The following is a 20335-nucleotide window of genomic DNA, read 5'->3' on the forward strand; positions in this document are numbered from 1 at the left end:
GAATTACATGGACATAGAATGGAAAATGCCCTTCACTGAACTAACCGCATTCTCAGTGTGATAAATAAGTAGCACACCTAGAAATACCTTTTCAGAAGTGTGTTTTATTTAGGACCCTAGAATGGATCATGATTTTTAATTATGCCCCTTTTCTGATTCAGAGCAGATTCCTACAGAAATCCTTAGTTGCGTGGCAGTTTCTTTTGGGAGCCTCATTTGGCAACAATGAGCTCAGCAATCTTGCTTCATGCTGTTCCCTATAAGCTTTTCCCAGCACCTTTTTGAATGCTGCAAGACATAAACAGTACTTCCTGAGAGCTTTTCAGTTTCCTAAAATGTTATCATCTGTGAATACATAATACATAAATAATTCTCTAAAGAAAATAGGGAAAATGGGTGTGTTAGATATACATTTACCAGCAACCCAGCCACATACCCTCAGGTTATCTACCCAGGAGATATGTTATATCCAAACAAAGACTTGTACATGAATGTTTTTAGCAGCTTTATTTTTGTCATTTTTAGTGTGGAATTTATTCTAAGCTAAAAGGTAGTTCACGAAAACCAAAAAGTGGCAATATTTAAGAAGCAATCTATAGCCAAAACCAGCTTTTACAGGAAACTCAAGTCCTTTGTGTGGTTTGGCTGGTATGGTTGTCTCCACACTGCTCGCTCGCTGTCATGCCTCAGAGCAGCATTGTCTGCCTTTTCAGGCAAAGATAGCATCGTGGAAAATGATGGCTCCTATGTTGATGTCTTTCACTGAAACTGGCTGGAAAGTGATGGCCTGATTCTCGGTTCTGGGGAAATGACTACCCTCTCGAGATTGGATGAGGTATATGTTTTCTCTTGGAAGTTTCTAGACTTCCTGAAATCGTAATTCGGGCAGCTACCATCAGGAGGGCACAAAGCTGATACTCCCACTCCAGAATGTGAGCGTATTTGCTAATTGTCAGGAATGAGCACAGGTCTCAACACGGATGGGATGCGCTAGGACGGAGAAGGTCCAGAGGTTGTGTTCCGTCTTTGTGTAAAGGCTTACCTACCTAAATATGTGTTTTCCTCAAGTTAACACACGCCCGTCCCTTCCTTTCACAGTGGATTCACCCACGTGGAAGGCGACAGTGTGAGCATTGTAGGTGTGGAAGCCAGAAACATCGGGACGAGCATTCTGAGGTCATACTGCTTCAACATCCAGCATGGCTCGGATGATTGTGTCAACTGAAGATAATCTCACCTCGGTGAAAAGCTTGCCTGCATACAAACTGATTATTTTATCAACATTGGAAAAGGAAGGAGCAATTCTCATAGGCCTCTTATGGGCCAGGCACTGTGCCATTTGTGACTTTTTTTTTTTTTTTTAATTCTCACAACAGGCCTATGAAGGATATATGATGTTTCTATTTTTCCAACTGGGAGCTTGACCAATAACAGAGTCACCCATTACTGGCCTGTTGTCTGGCTGCCATGCCACCTGCCCAGGCTTATTCAGACCAGTAAGTGGGAGAGAGGAGTGGATGCAAGGAGGCCCACATTCAAGGTGCTGGGCTTGTATCCTCATTGTTTTGTTGTTCAGATATGTAATAAAGTAAGGAAATTTTTTTCCCCCTATTCTGTCACGTGCTTTAGACACACATTAATAAATAGTTGTGTGGCGCCACACTGCAGAACCATAGGGATACCGTTTTGTATTCTGTGTAAGTGGCACCCCCGGGGTGGTCCGCAGGGAAGCCCTGGCTGCTTTGGGGGGCGTATCAGTTGAGTTTCCAACGGCAAGTGACAGGAGAGAAAGCTGGCTAACACCAAGAAAGGAGTTAATGGCAGGAAATAGAGCTGTGCACTAGGTCAGTGGGAAGGCTGGAGAAACAGACACGGACCCACAGGAAGCAGGGCAGCAGGCAGCCAGCAAGGCCTCGCCTGCCATCGTTTTCCCAAGTGCCCCGTACTGCTGCCGCTGCGCGTGTGGCACTGGCGCTGTCTGAAAACGTCCCGGCTGCTCCGACACTCAGAACACCAGGATGTGTGTGTTTCTGGCTTCACCACATGCCCATGCCACGTGGGCCAGGATGGGGGAGAGAGACCTCTTCAGCTTCGATGGAGTGGCTCCCAGTTGACTTGCACTGTGAAAAAGTCTTCAAAAATAGGAAAACTTCTTGAGAGCCAATGAGGGTTAAAACCTCTCGACTACAGCCTGTTGCTCCAGCTGTGCAGTGCCACAACCCCTTAGCTCCTGAGCCCCATACAGACAAGCCCAGATACAGTCATTTCCTCAAAAGGAAAAAAAATCTGTGGCCTCCCCCGACCTTTAAAATCTAAGATAAGGTTTATTTTGGGATCATTTTAGGTTTACAGAAAAGTTGCAGAGGCAGCGCCGTTAGGTATATGGATATACCTTTTGCCCGGCCTCCCCCTGGTGTGAGTATCTTACATAACAGATACTTGGAAACCCAGGGTCCCTGTCATCTCGAAGTTAGCACCCTGTTAATCCTATTACAGTCCTGTCTGGTAGTCAGCGGTCCTAGTGCATCCTGCATAAAGCCATGGAGGAAGGGGAGAGGAGACAAGAGATTAGCTAAAATAAACACGCGACACAGCAAGAAAGGAAACAGCTGTTTCATTCAGAAGATGAAGGAAGTTCAGGTAAGTTGAGATACAGGAGTTTTTGGTGAAGGCACATGGTAAGAGGCTGGAGTGTTGGCAAAAGGGGAGGTCAGCTAAGGGACTGGTGAGTGTATGGGCCACCTGAGAGGCGTGGACATGGTGGCGACGGGGAAGGCAGTGGGGTCAGTTCTTACGGAAGGTCACTGGCACATGCTGGCTGCAGCATTAGGATGGTGGTGTGTCTCGCTCTGGTGGCCCCGCCCAGGACACCTCTATGGGCTCCTGCTTTGGGTGTAACGTAGGAAGCTTCTGGAGGGAGTCCTAATGGGAACACAGGAAGCTTTTGCGGAAGGTGTGTGTGAAGTCTGGCCCCCAGGCTCCTCACGGGAAAGCAAGGTCTTTGAGGTGTGATACCGCGGCCTGGGGGAAACAGAGAAGTGTGTCATGCTCTCATGTCCCGTAAATCCAAGTTCTGAGGCTTCTTTCCCCTCATCTGGCAAGGACTGCTGCTGCTGGGGGAGCACGAGGGCCTCCGTGGCACCTCTGATTCCTGCCAGGAGGCAGACAGCCTTCCTCTGAGCCTCTGTTACTCCAGGTGCAGCCAAGATACTCTGTATTAAGCAGAAACAGAAAACATGAAGAACTTCCCCTAGTACCTGGCCACAAGCTAAGTCTTAACAAATTCCAAAATATTAATTGCTAACTACAAAAATTCCTTTTTGAACAGATGAGTTAAAAAGAAAATCTAAGCAGGAATTATGAAGTATCTTAGAAAATAATTTTCTTAACTGGATAAAGGGAGTACGAAAGACTGCAAACGTGCCTAATGATAGGTAATGAGAAAAATTTCTACTGATGTTAGAAACAGTATAAACATGATACTGATCATCACCATAATTAAGTATTGCCCTTGATATACTAATAAATGTAATACTTTTTTAAATTCTAAAAAAAAATTAGAAATGGGTATGTGTGCTGTAATTTCTAAATAGTACTATCTCCTTTAGAAACATAAGAAAATCATTAGAATTAGCAAATCATGATTGGTGAATAGGTTATTTGTATACTGAGACCAATGCAACAAAAATTAGAAAATATGATAGGAAAATTATCCCATTCACAATAACACCAAAAACTGTAGTATCTTGGGATGTAAAAAGAAAAAAAAAACTTTTCTAAAGAAAAAACACAGCTGTTCTAAAGGAATAAAGAATAGAGATAACCTGTGTTTGTGAATAGAAGAATTACTACTTTAAAGAGACCATATATTGGAAGCAATACCAATATAATTGCTACTGTTTTTAAAATAGAGTGTAAAAAGATTATCAGATGTATGTGGAGCTGTAAGAGGACAAGAGTAGCCAAGACAGTCTTGCAGGAAAAAAAGGGCAAAGGAAGGGGCAGACCTGTTCTGTGAATTATGAAGACAGAATTAAACTCTGTCACTGAGACAAGTGGCATCACTGTGTGAATAGACAATAGAGGATCGAGGCCCAGGTGTGTTTGGAGATTGGGTATACGATATAAGTCACATTTCAAGTCAGAAATGATGCTTCAGTAAGTGATCTTGGAAGGACTGGCTATGCAAATGGAGTAAAATCAGATTTCTTCTCGTACCGCGCACAAACTATTTTTGTGTGTAAAGGATCTAAACAGCATTTTTTAATCTTTTTTTTTTTTTTGGAGATTTTATTTATTGGAGAGAGAGAGAGGGCTGTAGCAGGGAGGAGAGGGAGAAGCAGGCTCCCCGCTGAGCAGGGAGCCCAACGTGGGACTCGATCCCAGGACTCTGGGATCATGACCTGAGCCGAAGGCAGTCACTCAATGAACTGAGCCACCCAGGAGCCCCTAAACAGCATATTTTTTTAATTATAGGGGAGGAGTTATAATTCATAAATAAAAAGTTGTATTTTGTAATTATAGGAAAATTAGAAAAGGCTTTTTAGAGCAGGATTAAATGATACAAAAGCAAATCCTATAGTGAAATAGTCTTACATCAAAATTTAAATTTTCTGTACAAGTGACAACATAACCAAAATTAACACATGCCTTTGACAGCAAACCCCAAATTGAACTAAGAGGAAACATAATTTACAGAAGAAACCAAACCCTAAAGTTAGGGGAAAATGCTCAAAATCATTAGTAATTACAGCTGAATAAAACAATGACCTATCACTTTGCATTATTAGGCTGGCCAAAAAAAAGTAAAAAGTAGAAGGCTGGATGATGCTCAGTGTTTGCAGACGCATGGACACAGGACCCAGTGATGGAGGCTGCCTCAGTCCTGTTTGCATTTGAACGTCTTTGGCCAGTCCAAGGTAGGTGGTCCAGTGGTGCAGGTTCCGGGTAGCACTGCCTCGGCTCCCTACCAGGCCCCCACCCATGCCCTGTTCTGGTCAGCACTAAGCTGCCTTCTCCTACTTCCTGCACCCCTTGCTCTGAGGGTGTAGCTCTTTGAGGTCCTCGCTCACTGTGGGCTCACCCCCGTGCGCCTCCAGTATGCACCATCCAGCACCTAGGTGGCTGGCAGAGAGTCAGCTCGAATGCCCTGCAGTGGGTACCTCAGCTCCAGGTGCGGGGCAGCCTGGTGCAGATGGGGTGCCAACTGCAGGAGAGAGGGACTGGTTGAGGGAACTGGAGGTGTATAAGTTTTGTGTCCCAGCTCAGTCCACCCTTTGCACCACCCCCTCCCATCTTGTACAGCCCTCAGATTACATGGTGGGACCTACCATCCCGGAGCCACCTCCTGCTGAGAACAAAGGCATCCTTACTCTACAGGTGTGACCAGAGTCCCAAAGTTGACGAACTGTTCTGGATGCCTGTGGCAAGAGCCCCTCTGTTGGATTCCCTTTAGGTAGCACTTTGGGCTGTCTGGGTTGTTTGGTGGGGTGACCCAGACCTTCATCCCCAAGGTGATGGTCGTGGTGGTTTCCCTTGCTCATTGAAAGTCATTGCCGCTAAGTCACTGCTAAGGGATACCCAGTTCCTTCACCTAGGTTGTAGACACACCCTACCGTACTTGTTTATCTACTAGCAACCTTCGTCCCTGACGTTTGTCAGTTACTATCCCAATCATCAGAACCAATCCTTTCTTTGCCTATTGGGCCAAGAACATTAGAGAGTCAGGTGGTAATCACAGCTTCCCCTTAAAGGAATTCTTGCTGTGACCCTGAAAGAACTGTCTCCACTCCTGTCTCCCGGAGCTGGGACCTACCTACAATCCCTGAGAGTGCCAGGTTGCATGAATGACAACAAAATATGCAGGGTTGCTGGCTGTCGTAATTGGGGCCACTCCTATACCTGTTGGTCCTCAGACTCCTGTACTGTAGCAGTAGTGGCACTGTTCATCGTTGGTCATTGGTTCAGAATGTGTGCCACATCCTGGATTGGATGATGCTATCCAGCCACATTAAAGTGTTGACCCCCTGGCCAGCACCTTAGTAACCGTGGGTAGGCCATGTCACCATCATATCAGGCCAGTTAATCCTGGATGATGGGATGGGACAAGACCAGTGCATTCCACAGTCATGAGCTCATGGTCCCACCTCCTCTGGTGGAAAAGGAGTCCTTCGTTCTGAGGCAGTGCTGTGGGATATCACAGGTGAGGCATTCTGTGAGTCTTTGGGGATGGTGCTGGCAGAACCATAGGCAGGGGTCGTAAGGACAAAATACTGCCCCATGATTAATGGTGCCGAGTTGATAGCATCAGTCTGCTGTCCACGGGACAGGCCTTCAGCTATGGTGGTAACATGAGTCTTGCTATAGGAAGTCCTTGCCATCGAGCCTATGCTTAGCTGTCATCCCGGACACTGTTCCCGGGCCTCTGCACAAGGAGCGGATGTGTGAGAAGAGTCTGCCTTGCAGCCAGAGGGTGGTCATCCTGCTGCTCTATTCTTGAGAGCCTTCCCTGTAGTACATGGTCTCTGGTGGGGCTTTCAGGTAAGACACAGAAATCTCATGCTGCTTGCCCTCCTCCGCCTTTCTCGGACCTCCAGTTCGACCCTTCTGGGTAAACCATCTGCCACTGTCAAAAGCCCATGTGTGTCTGTACCTCCAGTCATTTTTTTTCTTATGAATGGATGACTGAGCCACTCTCAGCTTGGTTCATTTGAAGGACTTCCTTTCACAATGTCTTTCAGGGACATCCCAAGTGGTGCTGTAATGGGGCAGCAGTGGCCCCACAGGCCATTTCCGCCAACACCCACACAACAAGCCAACCCGGTTGTGATTCACTCTGAGTCCTTTCCTCATGCTGGTTATTGGTAGGACCCCCCCACCCCCAAGAAGCATGGGTACTGTCAGGAGAGGCAGCACAGGTAGGAATCTGGGTCACCCGTTCTGTGATTCACTTGGGCCCTATGGTCCAGTCCCAAATGGGCCGTTACCATTGCTCAAGAGATCACTGCTGTGCACACTGAACTCTATGATGGGCGGATCATATCACATCTAGCTTAGGGTGGGAAACTGATCCATTCTCACGTTATGTCCTGCTGTTGGGTGATCTGTCACTACCAGGGCATAGGAGCTGCTCTTCACATGACTCGTTCTCATCCCTAGAAGGCACGTATTTACTCCAGATTCTACCTCTCTGTTCTGTCTTCCCTGTTGGAGCTTTCCAGATTCCAGACAACATCCTTACCAATCCTAGATCTTGCTAGCACCTTCTGACCTGCTGAGTTCTAGGATCGAGAAGGAGGGTATCTTGTGCCACAGCTAGGGTCTGCTGTAGGGTCTGCTCTGGCTTTGTTTCTGGGCCCCTGAGAATCTGGCAGCTTCTGGGGTTGCGCAGTATATGAGTCAGAGGAATATTCCCAACTTCGGTACTTGTTGCATCCCAATTCACATTCCAGAGAGACCCACAAAGTGTTATGTTCATTGTTTTTGTTCAAGTGGAGAGATACTTGAAGTACAGCAGCTTGTCCTTCACCTGAGAAGAAACATCTCGACACACCTTTTACCTTCCCGGTGCATGCCCACCCTGGCAGATGGCCACAGATTCCTTTGAGGAACGACTGAAGGAATATTCACTGTATACATTTGTGATGGAGTTTCAGGAATGTCACTGAAGGGGAACTGACCTTCTTTTCACTGAGTGTGCTCTGGAGTCTATAAATTTAGAGCTGGGAACTGGGTGTGGGGTCCCAATTTTCCACCAAGGTAGAAGGCAACTACATTTTTTTTTTTTTCTCTTTATATAAGTAAGTTGGTGTCCTAGGGAGCTGTGGTATAACAGCCACTGCCTCAGATCTCTCCTGGTCATACATCTTGATTGCCACTCTGACTCTGCCCATCCTTAGTCCACTGGGATGGCTTCAGATATTTTTACTCAAGTAAAATTTGTGAATCAAAGGTGAGTGCCCCCAGGTAAATCTCGTCGGGTCTTCAATTCTACCTTCCCTCTTTGAACACCAGGACCCACCTTTACACACACTCCCCAGGCCCTGTTATTAGGCAGGTCCTGTAATTCCTTTGTTTTGTAGGCACTTTTCCCCCAAAGCAGGGTTTGTATTTCTCTCTCCAGGCTCTGCTGGTACCTGATTCTCGATACCAACCCAGAGGCAATGAGAAGTGAGGGGAGGGTCCTGAGGAGGACAGACATCATCATTCAAGGCATCCACCTCAGGTGAGGCTAACATGGAAGGGGATGTTGCTGCCATCAGAAAGGGTTCAGGGAAATGGGTGTGTATGTCCTGATTCTCAGATTGTCTGCCAAGTATCTCAATCCCAAATGTTAGAGTGTTACTCATCCTGCAACTGGGCCTGATTTTCACTAAGACCTGCTGAGGCTGTACATGCACACTTCTTTGCTTTCCATCCTGTGCTGACAGAAGATAAGGTTCTTTGACTTTCAGATTTTCTCTGAAGTTGGAGGATGATCTAACATTTATTTTTTTGTTGTAAAATGAAATGGTACTGAATTTCATCCAAGTGCTAGAAGGGCAATTAATTCAGGTGGGTCACTGACAAAGAGAAATAAAACAGGAGTACTTGAGAATCTAAGAAGGTGCACGAAGTTTCTTTCCAGTATGGACATCACATGTACAACTACAGAAGATACTTCCTTTGTAGGAACACAGAGAACACTTAAAAAGAAAAAAGAAATATACTGGGAAGTAAATCAAGTCTCAGTGAATGTTAAATAATTAATATTTGAAGTATGTTCTCTGACCACCATAAAATTATTGTAGAAATAAATGACAACCCTCAAGTTTGTTTTCCAGAGTCCGTAGTCTCTCATGGTTCATCTTCCCCTGTGATTTTCCCCCCCTTCATTTTTCCCTTCCTTCTCCTAATGTCCTCTATGCTGTCCTTATGTTCCACAAAGCAGTGAAACCATATAATTGACTTTCTCTTCTTGACTTATTTCACTTAGTATCTTCTCCTCCGGTTCCATCCATGTTGATATAAAAGCTCGGTCTTCATCCTTTCTGATGGCTGAGTAATATTCCATTGTGTATATGGACCACATCTTCTTCATCCATTCATCAGTTGAAGGACATCTCAGCTCTTTACACAGTTTGGCTATTGTGGACACTGTTGCTGTGAACACTGGGGTGCATGTGCCCCTTCTTTTCATACATCTGTATCTTTGGGGTAAATACCGAGCAGTGCAATTGCTGCATCATAGGGTAGCTCTATTTTTTAACTTTTTGAGACACCTTTACACTGTTTTCCAAAATGGCTGTACCACTTTGTATTCCCACCAACAGGGTAGGAGGGTTCCCCTTTCTCCACAACCTCTCCAACATTTGTTGTTTCTTGCTGTGTTAATTTTTGCCATTCTAACCGGTATAAGGTGGTATCTCAGTGTGGTTTTGATTTGTATTTCCCTGATGGCTAATGATGAATATTTTTTCGTGTGTCTGTTGGCCATTTGTATGTCTTCTTTAGAGAAGTGTCTGTTCATGTCTCCTGCCCATTTTTTGACTTATTTGTTTTGTGGGTGTTGAGTTTGAGAAGTTCTTTATAGATCTTGGATATCAGCCCTTTGTCTGTAGTGTCATTTGCGAATATATTCTCCCATTCCGTGGATTGCCTCTTTTTTTGTTGACTGTTTCCTTTGCTGTGCAGAAGCTTTTGATCTTGATGAAGTCCCAAAGGTTCATTTCAGCTTTTGTTGTTTCCCTGGTTTTTGGAGCTGTGTCTTGAAAAAAGTTGCTGTGGCCGATGTCGAAGGGTTACTGCCTATGTTCTCCTATAGGATTGTTATGGATTCCTGTCTCATTGAGGTCTTTCATCCATTTAGAGTTTATCTTTGTGTATGATGTAAGAGACTGGTTGAGTTTCATTCTTCTATATGTAGTTGTCCTATTTTCCCAGCACCACTTATTGAAGAGACATTTTTCCATTGGATAATTTTTCCTGCTTTGTCAAAGATTATTTGACCATAGTGTTGAGGGTCCACATCTGGGCTCTCTGAGAACAGAGATCTATTGATCTATGTGTCTGTTTTTGTGCCAGTACCATACAGTTTTGATTACTACAGTTTTGTAGTGTATCTTAAAACTTGGGTTTGTGATATCTCTAGCTTTGTTCTTCTTAATTAAGATTGCTTTGGCTATTCTGGGTCTTTTGCGCTTCCATACAAATTTTAGGATTCTCTTCTAGTTCTGAGGAAATATACTACTGGTAGTTTGATAGGGACTGCACTGAATTTGCAGACTGCTCTGGGTAGTATGGACATTTAACAATATTATTCTTCCAATCTATGAGTATGGAATATCTTTCCATTTCTTTGTGTCATCATCCATTTCTTTAATCAATGCTTTGTATTGTTCAGAGTCTAGGTCTTTTAATTCTTTGCTTAAATTTATTCCTAAGTATTTTTTTTAAAGGTTTTATTTATCTCTTTGACAGAGATCACAAGTAGGCAGAGAGGCAGGCAGAGAGAAAGGAGGAAGCAGGCTCACCGCTGAGCAGAGAGCCCGATGCGGGACTCGATCCCAGGACCCTGGGATCATAACCTGAGCTGAAGGCAGAGGCTTCAACCCACTGAGCCACCCAGGCACCCCATTCCTAAGTATTTTATTCTTCTTGTTGCAAATATAAATGAAATTTTCTTAATTTTTCTTCCTGCTTTGTTATTAGTGGACAGAAATGCTATTGATTTCTGGATATTAACTTTGTACCCTGTAACTTTACTGTATTTATTCTAGAAGCTTTTTTAGTGGAACCTTTAGGATTTTCTCTGTGTAACATCATGTTGCCTACAAATGATGGCAGTTTAACATCTTCTTTATCTGATTGCTGAGTGTAGGACTTCCAGCACTGTGTTGAATAAAAGTGGCAAGAGTAGGGGCGCCTGGGTGGCTTGGCCATTAAGCAGCTGCCTTCAGCTCAGGTCATGATCCCAGGGTCCTGGGTTTGAGCCCTGCATCAGTCTCCCTGCTCAGCAGGAAGCCGGCTTCTCCCTCTCCCACTGTCTCTGTCAAATAAAATCTAAAAAAAAAAAAAAAAAAAAAATTTTTGTTTTTTTTTTCCAAGTGGCAGGAGTGAATATCCTTATCTTGTTCCTGATTTTAGAGGAAAACCTCTGTTTTTGACCACTGAGTATGGTGTTAGCTGTGGGTTTTTCATATAAGGCTTTACTATGTTGAGTCATGTTCCCTGTAAGCCCACTTTGTTGAAGTTTTTTGTTTTTTTTTAAGATTTTATTTATTTGACAGAGATCACAAGTAGGTAGAGAGGCAGGCAGAGAGAGAGAGGAAGGGAAGCAGGCTCCCCACTGAGCAGAGAGCCCGAGGCAGGGCTCAATCCCAGGACCCTGAGATCATGACCTGAGCCGAAGGCAGAGGCTTTAACCCACGGAGCCACCCAGGCGCCCCACCACTTTGTTGAAGTTTTTATCATGAATGGATGTTAAATTTTGTTAAATGTTTTTCTGCATTTATTGACATGATTATATTTTTCTTTGTTTTGCTGATGTGGTGTTTCACATTGATGAATTTGCAAATATTGAACCATCCTTGCATCCTTGGAATACATCCCAGTTGATCATGATGAAATACCTTTTAGGTATTCTTGAATGTGACTTGGTGCTATTTCATTGAGGATGTTTACATGTATGTTCATAAAGGATGTTGTCTTGTAGTTTTCGCGCGCGCGCGCACGTGTGTGTGTGGTATTTATGGTTTTGGTATCAGGGTAATGCTAGCCTCCTAGAATGTATTTGGAAGATTTTCTTCCTCTTCTGTATTTTGGAAAAGTTTGAGGATAAGTATTAACTCTAACGTAAATGTTTGGTAGAATTCACCTGTGAATTCATCTGGCCCTATACTTTTATGTTTTGGAGATCTTATGATTATTGATTCAATTTCATTAGTAGTAGTCAGTCTGTAAAAATTTTCTATTTCTTCCTAATTCAGTTTTGGAAGATTGTATATTCCTAGGAATTTATCCATTTCTTTTAGGTATTCTAATTTGTTGGCATATAGTTTTTGGTATTATTCTCACATACAGTTTTTTGTATTATTCTGTTATACTTCTATATGTTTCTGTGGCATCAGTTGTTACTTCTCTCTTGTTTTAGATTTTATTCATTGGGGTCATTTCTCTTTTTTTCTTGATGAATCTGGCTAATGGTTTACCAGTTTTGTTTACGTTCTCAAAGCGCCAGCTCTTGGTTACATTGATTTTTTTTTTCCTTTAAGTCTCTATGTCATTTATTTCTCCTCTGGTCTTTATTATTTCCTTCCTTCTACTCACCTTGGGCTTTATTTTTCTTTTTCTACTTCCTTTAAGATTTAAGGAATTTAAGATTAGATTAGATTTAAGATTTAAGATTTTATTAAGATTTAGATTTTAAGATTTATTTAAGATTAAGATTTTCTGAGCTTTAAGATTAGATTTTCTGAGCTTCTTTTCTTCTTTTGTGAGGGAGGTCTGTATCACTATTTTTCTTTAGAATGGCTTTCACTACATCCCAAAGCTTTTGGCCCATTGTGCTTTCATTTTCATTTGTCTTCATATATTTTAAAATTTAATCTTTGATTGCTTCATTGAACCATGTTGTTTAGTGTCATATTGTTTAGCCTCCACATGTTTTTGCCTTTTTTCCAGTTTTTTGTTTTTTCCTCATGTGATTGATTTCTTGTTTCATACCATCGTGGTCAGAAAAGATGCATGGTATGATTTCAGTCTTCTTAAATTTATTAAGGCTTGTTTTGTGGCCTAAAATGTGATCTGTTCTGGAGAATGTTCCATGTGCACTTGAAAGAAATGTGTATTCTCCTGTTTTGGGATGGAATGATCTGTGTATATCTATAATGTCTATCTGGTCCAGTGTGTCATTGAAAGATGTTTCCTTATTAACTTTCTGTCTGGATGATCTATCCATTGAGAGAAGTGGACTGTTAAAGTCCCTCATCATTGAGACGCCTGGGTGGCTCAGTTGGTTAAGCGGCTGCCTTCGGCTCAGGTCATGATCCCAGGGTCCTGGGATCAAGTCCCACATCGGGCTCCTTGCTCTGCAGGGAGCCTGCTTCTCCCTCTGCCTCTGCCTGCCTCTCTGTCTGCCTGTGCTCGCTCTCTCTGCCTGTGCTCGCTCTCTCTGACAAATAAATAAATAAAAAATCTTTAAAAAAAAAAAAGTCCGGGGCGCCTGGGTGGCTCAGTGGGTTAAAGCCTCTGCCTTCGGCTCAGGTCCTGATCTCAGGGTCCTGGGATCAAGCCCCGCATCGGACTCTCTGCTCATTGGGGAGCCTGCTTCTCTCTCTCTGCCTGCTGCTCTGCCTACTTGTGATCTCTGTCTGTCGAATAAATAAATAAAATCTTCAAAAAAAAAAAAGTGATTATATTTTAAAAAAAAAAGTCCCCCATCATTATTGTATTACCATCCATTTCTCTATGTCCATTAATATCTGCTTTATATATTCAGATGGTCCTGTCTTGGGTGTGTAGATATTTATAATTATTATATTCTCTTGTTGCATGGATCTCTTTATTGTTATGTGATGCTGTTGTCTCTTGGTAAGTCTTCCTTTTAAAGTCTGTTTTATCTGATATAAGCACTGCTAGCCCAGCTTTTTTCCCCACTTCCATCCCTCCAGTTTCAGTCTCTGTGTTTCTTTAGGTCTGAGGTGAGTTGCTTTTGGGATGCATGTAGATGGGTTCTTTTTTTTTTTTAAATCCATTCCACCGCCATATGTGCTTTGATTGGAGGACTCAGGCCATTTACTTTTACTTTTATTATGTTCAGTTAGCCAGCGTAGATTACATCATTAGTTTTTGATGTAGTGTTCAGCAGTTCATTAGTTGAATATAACAACTATTTACATTTAAGGTATATTTTATTTCTTAAAGTTTTATTTAAGTTATAGTTAATATACAGTGTGATATAGTTTCAGGTTTGCAGTATATTGATTCAGCACTTCTATACAGTGCTCATCACAATAAGTACAGTTTTTTTCCTGTATTTTTTAAATTATGTTCAGTTAGCCAACATATAGAATAAGCACACTTCTTAGTCCCCATCACTTATTTAACCCATCCCCACACCAACCTCCCCTACAGTAACCCTCCATTTGATCTCTACAGTTAAAAGTCTGTTTCTTGGTTTGCCTCCCCTTTTGTCTTTTTCCCCTCTTTGCCCATTTGTTTTATGTATTAAATTCCACATATAGATGAAATCATATGGTATTTGCCTCTGATTTTATTTCACTCAGCATAATACTCTCTAGTTCCTATCATGTCACTGCAACTGGCAAGATTTCCTTCTTTTTTACGACTAATATTCCATTGTGTGTGTGTGTGTGTGTGTGTGTGTACACAACAGCACACATTCTTTTATCGATTTATCAGTCAGTGGACAAGGGCTGTTTCCATAATTTGTGTGTGTGTGTCTCTATACATACACAACATCTCTATCCATTCATCAGTTGATGGACATTTGGACTCTTTCTAGAATTTGGCTATTGTTAATAATGCTGCTGTAAACACTGGGGTGCATGTATCTCTTTGAATTAGTATTTTTGCATTCTTTGGGTAAATACCTAGGAGTGTGATCATTGGATCATAGGGTAATTCTGTTTTTAACTTTTTGCTCCATACTGTATTCCAGTGCAGCTACACCAGCGTGCATTTCCACCAACAGTGCAAGAGTGCTCCTCTTTCACAGCATCCTCGCCAACACCTGCTGTTTCTTGTGTTGTTGATTTTAGTCATTCTAACTGGTGTGAGGTGGTATCTCACATTAAAAAAAGACAAGAACCATATGATCCTCTCAACTGATACAGAAAAAGCACTTGACAAAATACAACATCCTTTCTTGATTAAAAACTCTCCACCTTGTAGGGATAGAAGGAATATATTGCAATATCATAAAAGCCATATACAAAAATCCCACAGTGAATATCATCCTCAACAGGAAAAAACTGAGAGCTCTTCCCCTAAGGTTAGGAACATGACAGGTATGTCCACTCTCATGACTGTTGTTCAACATAGTACTAGAAGTCCTAGCCTCAGCATTGAAACAAACAAACAAACAAAAAAAAACAAAAAACAAACATAAACATCGGCAAACAAGAAGTCAAACTTTCACTCTTTGCAGATGACATGATACTTTATATGGAAAACCCAAAGGACTCCACTCCAAAGTTGCTAGAACTGTACGGAAATTCAGCAAAGTTTCAGGATACAAAGTCGATGGACAGAAATCAGTTGCATTTCTGGAGACTAACAATGAGGCAGAACAAAGGGAAATCAAGGAATCGATGCCATTTAAAATTGCATCATTGTAGTTTTGATCTGTATTTCCTGGATGATGAGTGATGCTGGGCACCTTTTCATGGGTTTGTTGGTCATCTGTAGGTCTTCTATGGGAAAATGCCTGTTTGTATCTTCTGCCCATTCCTTGGCTGAATTATTTGTTCTTTGGGTGTTGGGAGTATTTGTTCTTTGGGTGTTGAGTTCTTTATATATTTTGGATACTACCGTTATCAGATATATCACTGGCAAATAGCTTCTCCCATTTTCGTAGGTTGCCTTTTAGTTTTGTTGTTCCCCTGAGTAGAAGCTTTTTATTTCCCTTGTATCCCTTTTATCTCCCTTGTAGAAGCTTTTGCCTCCCTTGCCTCAGGAGACATATCTAGAAAAATGTTGCTACCATCAATGTCAGAGACATTACTGGCTGTGCTCCCTTCTAGGATTTTTATGGCTTCAGGGTTTACATTTAGGTCTTTCATCCATTTTGAATTTATTTTTTGTGTGTGATGTGAGAAAGTGGTCCAGTTTCATTCTTTTGCATGTTGCTGTCCAGTTTTCCCAACATCATTTGTGGAAGAGATTGTCTTTTTTCCATTGGATATTCTTTCCTGCTTTGTTAAAGGTTAATTGACCATATACTTATGGGTTCATTTCTGGGTTTTCTGTTCTGTTCCACTGATCTGTGTGTCTGTTTTTGTGCCAGTGCCGTACTGTTTTACTACAGCTTTGTAATATAACTTGTGACACATCCAGCTTTGCTTTTCTTTTTCAAGGTTGGTTTGGCCATTCGGGGTCTTTTGTGGTTCCATACAGTTTTATAGTTGTTCTAGCTCTGTGAAAAATCCTGGTGGTATTTTGATAGTGATTGCCTTAAATATTTAGATTGCTTTGGGTAGTATAGACATTTTAAGAATATTTGTTCTCCCATTCCATGAGTATTAAATGCCTTTGCATTTCTTTGTGTCATCTTCAATTCCTTTCATCAGTGTTTTAGAGTTTTCAGAGTATAGGACTTTAACCTCTTTAGTTAGGTTTTATTCATAGGTATCTTATGATTTTTTGGTGAGGTTGTAAATGGGATTGATTCTTTAATTTTTTATGCTGTTTCATTATTGGTGTACAGAGATGCAACAGATTTCTGTACATTGATTTTGTATCCTGTGACCTTACTGAATTCATTATCTGTTCTAGCAGTTTTTTAATTGAGTCATTCAGATTTCTATATAGAGTATCATTTCATCTGCAAATAGTGTAAGTTTGGGCACCTGGGTGGCTCAGTGGGTTAAGCCTCTGCCTTCGGCTCAGGTCATGATCTCAGGGTCCTGGGATCGAGTCCCGCATCAGGCTCTCTGCTTGGCAGGGAGCCTGCTTCCTCCTCTCTCTCTCTCTGCCTGCTTCTCTGCCTACTTGTGAACTCGCTCTGTCAAATAAATAAATAAAATCTTAAAAAAAAAAATAGTGTAAGTTTTACTTCTTTTCGATTTAGATGCCTTTTATTCTTGTTGTTTTCTGATGGATGCGGTTTGGACTTCGAGTGCTTATGTTTTTTTAAAGATTTATTTGACAGAGAGAGCGAGATCACAAGTAGGCAGAGAGGCAGGCGGGGGGGGGGGGGGGTGGGAAGCAGGCTCCCTGCTGAGCAGAGAGCCCGATGCGGGGCTTGATCCCAGGATCCTGGGATCATGACTTGAGCCAAAGGCAGAGGCTTAACCCACTGAGCCTCCCAGGCGCCCCTTCTGGTACTATATTAAATAACAGTGTTGAGAGTGTTCATCCTTTTCTTGTTTCTGGCCATAGAGGAAAGGCTCTCAGTTGTTCCCCACTGAGGATGATAGTAACTATGGCTTCTTCATAGGTGGCCTTTATTATGTTGAGGTATGTTCCCTCTAAACCTGCTTTGTTGAGTGTTTTGTTTTGTTTTTTTTTTTTTTTAAATCATGAATGGATGTACTTCGTCAGATGCTTTTTCTGTATCTATTGAGAGGCTCATATGGTTCTTGATCCTTTCTTTTATTAATGTGTGTCACAGTGATTGATTTGTGAATACTAAACTGCCCTTATAATCCAGGAATAAATCCTGTTTGATAATGATGAATGATTTTTTAAAGTGTATTGTTGGATTCACTTTTTTAGTATTTTATTGAGAATTTTTGCATCCACGTTCATGAGGGATATTGGCCTGTAGATTTCTTTTTTAGCGGAGTCTTTATCTGGTTTTGGTATCAGGGTAGTGCTGGCTCCATGGAATGAATTTGGAAGTCTTCCTTCCTTTTTTTATTTTTATTTTTTAAATAGTTTGAGAAGAATAGGTATTAACTGATCTTTAAAGGTCTGGTAGAATTCACATATGAAGCCATGTGGCCCTTGACTTTTGTATTTTGGGAGTTTTTTGATTAGTGATTCAATTTCTTTGCTGGTTATCAGTGTGTTCAAGTTTTCTATTTCTTCCTCTTTCTAGGAATTTATGTGCTGAATGCTCACTCTGCTGTTGTGATTTTGCTGCTCTATCCTTCGGGCGAGTTGTCTGCAGAGGCTGCCCTTGCCTGCTGTGGGCAGTGTTTGTTCCCATGCCTGAATGTGTCAAATTTTAACTAGGTGTGCTCTGGTGTGCTTGTGGAAATGAGACCTGACACCACCTCCATCAGGACTGAACCCCTGCAGAACTCTTCGGTTGGGAATATGTGTGGGCAGGGGTTTGTGGGAAGGGCCTACCACGCTGGGACTGAGGTAAGCGTGACTGAAAAGGGCAGTCCCCCTAGAGAACAGGGCGGGTGGAGCTTGGTGTAAGCAAGTTGGGCAGCCATTGTAAGTGCTGCACTGCTTCCAAGGGTGGCTCTGTGTTTATCCTAAGGGGCGTGTGTGTGTGTGTGTGTGTGTGTGTGTGTGTGTGTGTGAAATGGTGCTAGCCAGCTCCTTTGTTCCCACAGAGGTAGCTCCACGAATGCTCCTTCTCAGAAGACACCTCTAAAAAGAGCAAATAGTCTCATCCCTGTGTGTCCCAAGTGTTCTTCAAGTAGCTGTTTCTGTGCTGTCTTCCCCCAGAATGTTTGCCCACCTTCTCTCCTAGAGAGCAGTGCGGTGCCCTCTGGGCTCTATCCTAGCCACCTGCTGACCTTTAAAACACGAGGCTTTAGTGGGGCCTCTGCCTTCGGCTCAGGTTGTGATCTCGGAGTCCTGGGATCGAGCCCCAAATTAGGCTCTCTGCTCGGCGGGGAGCCTGCTTCCCCCGCTCTCTCTCTGCCTGCCTCTCTGCCTACTTGTGATCTCTCTGTCAAATAAATAAAAAAAATCTTAAAAAAACAAAAAAACAAAAAAACAAAGCACTAGGCTTTAGAGACATGGTGTTGGCAGAGGCCTGCACTGGGTGGGGGCGCCTGCTGTGCTGGGACTGAGGCAAGCTTGACTTAGAAGGGCAGTCGCATGGGGGCACAAGGGATGGAACTTGGTGTAATCAAGGTAGGCAGCTGCTGTTGGTGCTGTGCCGCTTTCTGCAGGTGGCTCGGTGTTTAGGCTAAGGTGTGGCAGAGGGAGATGGTGTTAGCCAACTCCTTTGTTGTCACAGAGGTGACTCCATGAATGCTGCCTCTCAGGAAGGCACTCCCAAGAAAAGCAAATAATCTATTCCCAGTGTGCCCACAGTGTTTTTCAGATCTCTGTGTCCGTGCTGTCTGCCTCCAGGTTGTTTGCCTTCTCTCCAGGAGCAGTGCAGTGCTCCCCAGCCCCCCATCCTGGGCTCTGTCCCAGCCAAACCTCCTGACCTTTAAAACTCCAGGCTGTACGTCCCACTGGTTGCAGGAACAAACGAAGTTCAGCCTTCTCATAGTCCAAGCCACTGGCTTTGGGGAAGATGTTCTTATTCGTTCTACCATGTGCTCCTCTCTCTGGCCCTTCTCCCCAATCACAGCTGCCTCCCTCCCACCCTCCCTGTGATCCCTTTCTCCCCTAAACAGTGTCTCCAAACTTCCCACCTTCTTTGATGTGGACTTTTCTCTAACTTTAGTTGGCATTTTGTTCTTTCAGTCTTCTAGTCATTTTCTGGGGTATTTAGTCTGATTTGATAGTTATCTAGCAGGGCCTGTGAGCTAGGAGAGACTAAGGTCCCCCTAATCTGCCGTCATCTCAGGACTCCAGTAGCATTTCTTACACGGCTGGTTCAGTGGTGATAAACTCCATTATGTTTTATTTGGGAACCTGTTTATCTCCCCTGCAAATCTGAATGGTAATTCAGTGTCTGGTTGTCCCCTAGGTAGAATGTGTGACTTCTGCTAGCTGAAGCTGTGGCTGGCATTGGCTGGGGGCCCACATAGTTGAAACCCTGTCCTGCTATCAGCTTTAGCTGAAATGGATGCAAGTCACTGAGGTCCCTGGGCCCTCCATGCAGCGGGTGCCCTCGTGAGATAGCCAGATCTAAAGGGGCTGCCTGCTCAGGTGTCTCGAAGCTCTGCACGCAGAGGGCATTTTGGCAGGATAGCTGAAGCTGAAATGGGTGTTATATGAGTTGTCCCAGGGCTCTTCATGCAGAAGGTGGCCTGGTAGGGTGAAAAATGATATCGGTCAGATCTCAGGGCTTTAGAGTTCCATGCAGCAGGTGCCCTGGCAAATTAGCCAAAGCTTAAGTGGGTAGAGACTGAGGGGTCCCAAGGTTCTAAGCAATGAGGGCACCCTGGAAGGACCAGTGAAACTGAAGCAAGTGCACATCAGGCATCTCAGGGTTCTCCATGCTGTGGGTGCCCTGGTAGAACTGGAGCTGAGGTGGTGTGCAAGGCAGGAGGTCCATGCAGAGGGTACCCTGCAAGACAGGTAAAGCTGAATTGAGTGTAAGCCGGGGGACCCTGTGGCTCTGTCTGTGCAGCAGGCACCCTGTCAGGCAGCAAAAGCTGAAGCGAATGCAGGCTAGGGTGTTCCAGCATGCCATGCACTCAGGGCACCCAAGCAGGATAGCTGGAGCTGAAAAGGGTGCACACTTGGGTGTCCCAAGGCACTGTGCAGGAGGTGCCCTGGTGGGGTGGCCAGAGCTGAGATAGCGAGGGCC

At 43.3% G+C, this 20335-nt stretch overlaps 1 protein-coding gene and 1 long non-coding RNA gene across 5 annotated transcripts in view; both read left to right on the top strand.

The window, feature by feature from the left end:
• Positions 1-2635, top strand: part of LOC308353473 (F-box/WD repeat-containing protein 12-like) — a 41985-nt gene extending 39350 nt beyond the window's left edge. For all 3 annotated transcript variants that reach the window (XM_080820321.1, XM_080820323.1, XM_080820322.1), the window contains one exon: positions 1099-2635. In XM_080820321.1, coding sequence (XP_080676447.1) covers positions 1099-1225 — 127 coding nt within the window. In that variant the 3' untranslated portion in view covers positions 1226-2635. The remainder of the gene's footprint in view (positions 1-1098) is intronic.
• A 1837-nt stretch (positions 2636-4472) lies between these two features.
• Positions 4473-20335, top strand: part of LOC308353474 — a 31224-nt gene continuing 15361 nt past the window's right edge. Inside the window, exons 1-2 of one of the 2 annotated variants that reach the window (XR_013967782.1) lie at positions 4473-4919; positions 8123-8224. This is a non-coding gene — a long non-coding RNA (uncharacterized lncRNA). Of the gene's footprint in view, positions 4920-7408; positions 8225-20335 lie in introns of those variants that run through there. The other variant, XR_013967783.1, reaches the window with a different exon arrangement.

The sequence above is a fragment of the Martes martes genome (genome assembly GCF_963455335.1).
Source record: "Martes martes genome assembly, chromosome: 12".
Lineage (NCBI taxonomy): Eukaryota > Metazoa > Chordata > Mammalia > Carnivora > Mustelidae > Martes > Martes martes.